Raw genomic sequence first — 9,333 nt, forward strand, 5'->3', positions numbered from 1 at the left:
GAAATCACCAAATGAACATTCTTTAGCTTGCAGAGATTCATGCACATCTTACTGTGGCTGCAGCTTCTCCAAATCTAAAACAAAACTAAACACACCCTGTAGCAGACAGCCCAAAGAGAAAGTAAAAGCAGCCAGAAAGCCCAGCTCCACCCACACTCTGACATCACTGATAAACACCCATTTCTCAAAGGTACACCCACAATAGCTATTTTATAAACCCCCATTTCCTAAAGGTACTCTCACATGACATTGCCAAACTGGAGATTTTCAAAGTCCTTTTAGGAAACCACAATGTCGATTAAACAGCATCTTTCTCCAAAATTAAACAAAAAGCAAACATTATCATTCAGCAGGGGGGCCAGCGAGATCCTGTGTCGGATTTGTTATGCTCCTCGTCTGTGACTCAATGAGGTTCTGGTCCTTTGAATTTTGATGTCATTATTGGGCTTCACCGCAATATATTTCCCCTTCAATGAATATTCATACCCCCCGACATGATGTCACACACCTGGCCTGGAATGCTCCTGTCATTGCGGTTCACAGGTTTCCTGGTGGCATAGGGTGGCTTCAATGGGAAATCCCATTGACAAGCAGTAGAAAGACAGAATCCCGCTGCCAGCGAGCGGCACACTGCCGAGAAACATGCAGCTAGAGAACCTGAGAATCCAGCCCCTGTTTACAGCAGGTTTTTAAAGCCTTGAAGCAGTCGAGGGGAATCCATCAGGGATGCAAAAGGTAAGTATAGCCTCTGGGGAAAAAGGGATGTGCTTGGGGCACTACTCCCTGGCACTCTAGCAAAGCTAACCTCAGTGCCAGAACAGGACCTCTGGAAAGCCCTATTTATGTCTGGAGGGAGAGGGCAGGGGTGCCCCAATGCTGGTGGATGGGCATAGGGGGAGACATCCCAATGCTAGTGGAGGGGAATGGGTCAGGGGGGCGACACACCAAAGCTGGTGGAGGGAGAGGGCATGCACCCAAATGCTGCTGAATGGGGGTGGGGGCGCTAGTGCTGGTGGAGGCGGAAGGGGGAGTGCCGTAATGCTGATGGTGGGTTTTTGGGTGGTGGGTGGATCCCAATACTGGTGAAAGTGGGAGGAGGTGCGTCCAAATGCTGGTGGAGGGGGAGCGGGCAAAATTTGTTTTTACTTGCAGATCGGAGCGCCAGTGGAGCCAACTCGATCGATGGCGAAAACTACAGGCACGATTCAGCGGAAAGAATTCGAAGCCCGCTTCCAGGGGTGTTTGGTGGGGTGTTCCTCAGTAGCTGCAGTGCTGAGATTGGTCCAGCGATGATTCAACAGCAGTCTGCCATTTTCTTTGGCCTCTGGGAGTTCCTCTCTGTCAAGGCTGCACTTGTACACTTAAGCATTTTATCAGCAGGGCCAGCTCCTCACAGATCAGGTCACCATTGTGGCTGGCCACTATGATCTCTACACCTCTCCCCTTCAATCTCCCCTCCCTCTGCTTTCAGGACTCCCCCTTTTACCTCACAACCTTTAATTGAGCTCTCAACCCCCCCCCCCCCCCCCCCCCCCCCGCCCTCCCACTTGTGTGAAAGGGCCCCAAGGTTCAATCTCTAGCAGTGTTAATTGGCACCCAGAAACCTGTATACTGCCTGCTTGGCACCCTGGCAGTCCCCCTGGCATTCTGGAAGTGCTACCTGTGGTGATATGATTTGCATACCGGTCTGCCTTTGGGGCAGAACACTGGCTTACCATTGGCCCTGGTCGGTCGTGTGCCTCTCGACCGATTGGTCGAGTGGCTGAGTTAACCACGCCTCCTTGCCGAGGTATAAATAGTCAAACGCCCGGCGGTCGTCCATTTTATTGTAGACGACCGCAGGGCTAAGTTCTAGTTTATTAAAGCCTAACTTTTGTAAAGCAACTCGTCTCTCGTATAATTGATGGCCCATCACTACCCAGGCACGCTGGAAGGGCAAGGGTACCCTGTTGCCAGGAGGAGTGAAATGGTACTATCCTGCCCTGTCCCCGACCTCCCGCAGGGCTTTAATGACCTGTGAGATGCCCAGAGGTGCCATCATATCTGGGCCATGAATATAGAAACCAGTGCTAATTGGCACCCGGTTGCAGTCTGGTAGGCGCGGCCATTAACTGCCTGGCGAATATGGCAAAAGAGTGTTTAAATGAGCCAGATGGAGAAATACTTGCGATTGGCCCACCACCCAGCGCGGAGCCTGATTAGAGTCTCTCATGAGATTCACCTGTGGACGCAGCACAATGGCTGAATCACACCCTGTGCCTCTAAATTCATTTTGCACAGAGCGCACTAAAACCTGGAGAGCAAACTGGAGCAGCTGGAGAGCTCCACAGCTGGTTTCTCATCTCAGCCAGCAGTCTGTGCAGGAAGGGGAGGATTTTGTCCAGTATGTGAGAGCAAATAAACTGCATCGCAAATTAAATACAACAGCCCAACAAGCATGTTGGAGAATTCAAAAACAAATATTTTACATTATTCTAAATTGTGGAGTTTCCTTTTTTGAATGTCACCAACTGAGCCAAACTGAGTTTTGGTAAAGGATGGGTGGTATGGAGGAGCCCTGGGCTTTTAACTTGAACTGTAACATGGGCAAACAATCCTAAAATTTTGACTTGGCCATGTTGTGAATGCATTAGACATGAATAGGATGGGAATAGAGGGATACGGACCCAGGAAGTGTGGAAGATTTTAGTTTAGACGGGCAGCATGGTTGGCACAGGCTTGGAGGGCCGAAGGGTCTGTTCCCGTGCTGTACTTTTTTTTTGTTTGTACATCATCTAAGCCTGAAAAATTCTCACCTACAGCAATGCACAACTGTCACTTCTTAATAAAGGGCTTTCGTCAAATGCTATCGTAGAATAAATGACAGCATTTGAAAGAGAGCCATCATATTCTCATGGTATCCTGGTGAATATTTATTCCTCACAACAACTTATTTGGTGATTTCTCACTGGTGATTGTGGACAAGTTGGTCACACTGTGATAGTATCTGAATGGCTGCAAAACACTTTGGGGTGCCATGGTCATAACTGTTTTCTATAATTGTGCATCTGATGTTCATTTCAGCAATTCGAGTTTGCGTTTTCAAAGCAACCGTTAATACAGTATAATAAATTCTTCATTCACCTCAGAAGTTGTGTGATCCTGTTATATTATGGATGGCACAGTGCTTAGCACTGCTGCCTCATCGCCAGGGAGCCGGTTTTATTCTGACCGTGGGTGACTGTGTGCAGTTTGCACATTCCCCCCGTGTCTACGTGGGTTTCCTCCGGGTGCTCTGGTTTCCTCCCACAGTCCAACAATGTGAAGGTTAGGTGGATTGGCCATGATCAATGTGTGGGGCTACGGTAATAGGATGGGCCTAGGTAGACTGCTCTTTCGGAGTTCGGTGCAGACTTAGTGGGCCAAATGGCCTTCTGAAGTGTAGGGATTCTAAGAGATTAATACATAAGGGTTGTTGTGCCTAGTTTTCTCTCAAGCAGCACAAAAGTGCCAGTTTGGAGCCGTTTAATCTTTATCAGCTCTAACCATCTCAACTCCACTGATATCTACAAATAAATGGGCATCAGGTAGGTACTAATATTCTGTAGAATAAAGTGCAGTATGTGGCGATCATCCAATATATCATAACTTCACAATCTTCAGGCATACAATAATCACTGAATTGAAAATGATATTGAACTAGCCAGGTACAACAATAGGTAATAAATTCCTGCATCTTGCCACTCACCATGTTTTTTCTTATTTTAAATGTAATTGCATATTTAACATTACAGAATGCAAACAAATTTCCATGAATTCTCTTGTTTTCAATCCAGTTCTCACTGCTTTAAATATTTTTGTTTCTAAAACAAATGAATTCCAGGAAAGATTCTAAAGACTGAAAGGTGTTTTGCTCCTGGAACCCGAATAAACAGAACGAGCAACTGTGCTTCCCTTAATGAATCAGTTTAAAGGATTGTGAAATTAACAGCTCAAGGATGGAGAGGAAATTGTAAATTAGATTTTACAATAGACAAATCCCCAACAGCCATTAACATCTGAAGGAAAGGTGGCACCACACATCACAGTAAATTTCCGATACCAGGAGAGCTTCACTGGCAGTTATTAATACTCAATTAAACGTAACTTAACTTTCCATGATGGGTTTAGCTGGTATCTGCTAATTTCACACCATGGATTGGATTGGATTGGATTGGATTTGTTTATTGTCACGTGTACCGAGGTACAGTGAAAAGTATTTTTCTGCAAGCAGCTCAACAGATCATTCAGTACATGGGAAGAAAAGGGAATTAAACAGAATTCAAGAAAATACATGAGAATACATAATAGGGCAACACATGTACTACATAAGCATTGGCATCGGATGAAGCATACAGGGTGTAGTGTTAATGAGGTCAGTCCATAAGAGGGTCATTTAAGAGTCTGGTGACAGTGGGGAAGAAGCTGTTTTTGAGTCTGTTCGTGCGTGTTCTCAGACTTCTGAATCTCCTGCCCGATGGGAGAAGTTGGAAAAGTGAGTAAGCCGGGTGGGAGGGATCCTTGATTATGCTGCCTGCTCTCCCCCGGCAGCGGGAGGTGTAGATGGAATCAATGGATGGGAGGCAGGTTCGTGTGATTCAATATAGTTCAATATAGTTCAGTGGTGAGATACACAGCAAGTTGCTGTTTTCTCAAAGTAAACGGCATGATTGCACAGTGGTTAGTATGGCTGCCTCACAGCGTCAGGGACCCGGGCTGATTCTGGCTTTGAGTGACTGTGTGGAGTTTGTACATTAGAACATAGAACATAGAACAGTACAGCACAGAACAGGCCCTTCGGCCCTCGATGTTGTGCCGAGCAACGATCACCCTACTCAAACCCACGTATCCACCCTATACCCGTAACCCAACAACCCCCGCCCCCCCCCCCTTACTTTTTAGGACACTACGGGCAATTTATCATGGCCAATCCACCTAACCCACACATCTTTGGACTGTGGGAGGAAACCGGAGCACCCAGAGGAAACCCACGCACACACGGGGAGGACGTGCAGACTCCGCACAGACAGTGACCCAGCCGGGAACTGAACCTGGGACCCTGGAGCTGTGAAGCATTTATGCTAACCATCATGCTACCGTGCTGCCCATTCTCCCCGTGTCTTCCGGTGGTTTCCCCCAGTTGCTATGGTTTTTCTCCACAGTCCAAAGACAGGTTAGGTGGATTGGCCAAGTTAAATTGCCCCCAAGTGTCCAAAGGTTGGGTGGAGTTGCAGATTGGGGCTGGGCGTGGGCCTGGTAGGGTGCTCTTTCGGAGGGATGGTACAGACTCGATGGGCCAGGTGGCCTCCTTTGCACCGCAGGGATCTGTGATTCTCTCTGCAGTGGAGATTTAAAATTCAGACTGCTATCGGAGTCCTATACAAAGCTAACAACATGGGCAGTTTGAACTAGAATCTGCTGATGGCTGCAGATTCTAGATTCAAGATGTACTTAAAATTCAAAATTGTATAGGCCAGAGTTCTGACCGACATATAAATACATCAGAACTCAGCTAATATATTTCATCAGCTCAACCTGCTTGCACTATCCTATATGGTAAAACTTGTAGGAATAGTCATACCTGCATGCTTGGGACTGTTTAAAGTTCCTTTTAATGCTGCAAAATGTCTCTCCAACACGGGAAACCTAATACCCACTCTGGAACAAAGTATTTCCAGCGTGCGAAATGGGGGAAGCTATTCCAAGAATAGCAATAAGTGCCTAAACTGTAATGTAAACTACAAATAATGAACATGAAGTCCTGTCCCACTGTGAACTAATTTCAAACGGATTCCCAACTGTGGTTTGAGGAAAGTTTTTTTAACTATTGTTCAGATGAATTTCACAGTGAGTTCAAGGAAAGGCTTTCCTCTGCTTTTCACAATCTCCCAAAATTCTGAGCAAATCTCGGGCATGGAGATGGCAGAATTGTGCCGCTGTGGGAATTCACTGTGACTCTTGCCTCTCCCCAGATGCCCAGCTAAAGTTCCGCGACATCTGTTACTTGAGGTCCGGCTTTTTATTCTTCAAAGGCAAATCTCAATTATTTTTCAGTGACTCTCTTCCGACCGTGGCTATTTTAAAATAACGCGCCGAAGAGAATAAATGTTTACCTTTTGCAATGCCAATCTGCGGAGCCAGCAGTATAGCGCTGCAGATCACAGTGAGAAGCTGAAACTCCATGATTTGGACAGAGTGGGTTGAGTTGTTTCACTGTTGATTTCTCGCTGTGACTCGTGACTTCAGTCTACTCCGGATCAGCGGAATCAAGTGGACTCTTCTCTGATTGAACCTGGTACATTTATAGCGGGTGTTCCAGCCACTGCACTCAGTCTGACTCAGAGATGCGCCAATGTGACTCCAACTGGCAAACCAAAGGCGTCAACCTTAACTATGTTATCAGTTTCTCAAACCAAAATAAAGTGCAGTTAATAACGCACATAACTTCCACAATGTTTAATATCCCCGATGCATGTTTTATAACGGTCCATAATAATAGTTTCTCTGTTAAATTAGATTTTTTTGCTCTGTGTCCATGATAAGTACGGTTGCATTTTTCAGCCTAGAGTATGTACTTCTTGAAAAGCCTGGCATAGAGTTTAAGCAGCAGTATAACTCAAAACCTGCCTGCATGTGGAAGCAAGGGGTGGGGTGACATGTGAATTAAACCGCAGAAATACACTAAAATAAAAACACACCAATAAATGTGTTTACATTGAAATTAACTATTATAAACTTGATATAGGGAAGATCTCCATTGGAAATGGCGACTAAAATTGGATTTGGATTGTTTTTAAATATAAGAAACAATTTGATTGTTTTAAACACGAGGGGTAACCCTAATGAATCATAATGATTCTTTATGATCTTTATTGTATGTTCCGAAGTATTTATATTTTGCCCACGTTTAAGAGCAAGTTTCATGAACTCTCAGCTCATCATTCAGAAAGATCACGTTACAGAAGCAAAACTCCATTTTGGAAAACCCTACAATTGCTGCAATGCTACTTCACCAGTCAGATGGACATGGAGTAACAATGATGTTGATCAAGTTGTAAAGCCAAGTTCATGGTCTCGTATGCTCCTAATTGAAGGATAAGATGTGACTGTGAAGGGTGGTGGAGAGGATGTTCGTGGCACTAAAAGAATCATGAAGGAAGTTGCTGAAAATGCAACAGTATAGATGTAATAACTACTTGATTAATCTTGCAAATAAATTAATAGAATCTCTCCTCAAAGGTGGAATAGGAAAATCTAGAAACTGAAGATGTGGTATGACTCATCCCTGGGTGATGTCTCCAAATGTGTTATGACTCCAGGCGAGATATCCCAAAATAGCTTTGCTCCTGGATGAGGAGGAACAAAAAGGTTCCCAGTCTTTATTCAACCCCCTCAATTGGCCATAACAAGGTTAATTTAAAAAAAACTCCTCTCTTCTGCACACCTTTTCCCAGTCCAAACATATGTGTGTTTTAAAGGAGCCAATTTAAGCAGGCTTTCGTGAGTAAAGGGTAAGCTTAATAGTTACTAGAATGTTGTGAAAAGAAAAAAATTACCTGCCACATACACACAGATTAGAAGGGAGCAATGCATCCAAAAAGTAAAAAAAGATATACTAATCAGTCTTTGACTTGTCCATGAGGAGTAGATTGTGAATTGTTGTGGCCGCTAAGTTGTGTGATTCTGGTAGCAGTAACTTCATCAGTTGAGTGGTTGGTTTGGAGATTCTTGGTTCTGCACATCAGCTGGAAGGAGTTATCCTGCTTCCTTTTCAGCCAAGGCTTTGCTGACTTGACTTGCTTCCAGCAATTAGAAAGAGAGTGATACTTTACCTGCAAGGAGCAGGGATATCTAGTCTATCTTCTTGAACTGTGATGCTCACAGCACACACTAGCACAGTGGAACTGGAACATTAGATTAGCGCAAAGAGACCAGAGTTGCAGTTGGGTTTTAACTTCTTTATACATATTTATATAATAATCTTTATTGTCATTAGTAGGCTTACATTAACACTGCAATGAAGTTACTGTGAAAAGCCCTGAGTTGCCACATTCCGGCACCTGTTCAGGTATACTCTGTGTATTCCTGGAAGGAGGGCAATCACAAACATGTCTGGCATGAAATTCAGGACAGTAGTAGTGCCTGCTGAGATTGTAATCAGCTTCCATTATCTCCACAGAGAAATGCAGATGAGTTTTTGTATTATTGATGCGACCATCAATTCACACGTAACCAGGAGTATAAGTAAACTGTGGCTTTAATCAACTAGAACAGTGCCTGCCTGCGCCTGGTCTGCTAGTGGGAGCCGCCTACAGGGCGACTGCTCTTTATACCTCCCCTCAAGGGGTGGAGCCAGGGACGGAGCCCACACAGGCCCCAAATGCTACATTATAGGTAATACCATACAATGGTCCATAAGTGGAGCCCACATGGGCAACAGATAATCATATGGTGAATTGTTACAGCAATACATTCACCGCATTTACCTCTTTGTTTCAAAGATCTCTATCTGAAAAAAAGGTGTGACATTCCGTTGTCTCTCAGGACTGCTCAACACATATAGGAATTCCAGAAAATGGTTACTTTGCAATCTCAGCCAGTTTTGACTTCGTGAGAGCTACCCTGAGTCTTAGGAGAGAAACAGATTCCCCTCTTTTGGTGGCTCAACCTGAATCATAGGTTAGTAAGAAAATATTATCAGGTCTGGAATAACCTAAATCCGCCACATCATGTGAATGTAAGGGTGTTCGTTGTTCCCTGGGTAAACTATAGGTGGAGATAATCTGACTAAACTCTGAGAGGAGAGCAGCAAACCATCAATTCAAAATATAGAAGGTAGCATTTCTGAGATTCTGTTTATTTTAAACTTCATTAGGCATGTTCAGAAGTGTGCAGAGGATGAAGATGGAAATGAAAAAAGTCAGGACTCGAGGTCAAGTATTTTTGATCAAGTTCTGTTACAGAAACATTAATCTACCATTCTGAGCTTGTTTTGAAAAAAAAAACCGTGTATTTATACAGCTTCATTCAGGACTTCAAGACACCCTTAAATACAGAAAAGTACATTTGAAGTCATTGTTGTAATTTAGGCAGAGATAAATGCTCCAAAATATCCACTGCAGATTCTCATGAACTGATTAATGCAAAATGTAAACCAATGCATCAGAGAGCATGTGATTAATTCGTACAATTTTAAAAATATATAATTATTTGCATATTAATGTGTAGACCAAATGTGAGGTTTTTTTAAAATTTAAAGTGCCCACTGTTTTTCCAATTAAGGGGCAATTTAGTCTTCCACCAAGACTATCCACC

The 9,333-nt window shown here is 44.0% G+C and overlaps 1 protein-coding gene across 4 annotated transcripts in view; it reads right to left on the reverse strand.

Moving 5' to 3' along the window:
* The window catches only part of LOC119966224 (tissue factor pathway inhibitor 2-like), a 62,249-nt gene extending 55,919 nt beyond the window's left edge, over positions 1-6,330 (reverse strand). Inside the window, exon 1 of one of the 4 annotated variants that reach the window (XM_038797569.1) lies at positions 6,132-6,330. In XM_038797569.1, coding sequence (XP_038653497.1) covers positions 6,132-6,201 — 70 coding nt within the window. In that variant the 5' untranslated portion in view covers positions 6,202-6,330. The remainder of the gene's footprint in view (positions 1-6,131) is intronic. The other 3 variants (XM_038797568.1, XM_038797570.1, XM_038797567.1) reach the window with 3 other exon arrangements.
* Between the last annotated feature and the right edge of the window lie 3,003 nt (positions 6,331-9,333).

Source organism: Scyliorhinus canicula, chromosome 5 (assembly GCF_902713615.1).
Source record: "Scyliorhinus canicula chromosome 5, sScyCan1.1, whole genome shotgun sequence".
Classification (NCBI taxonomy): Eukaryota; Metazoa; Chordata; class Chondrichthyes; order Carcharhiniformes; family Scyliorhinidae; genus Scyliorhinus; species Scyliorhinus canicula.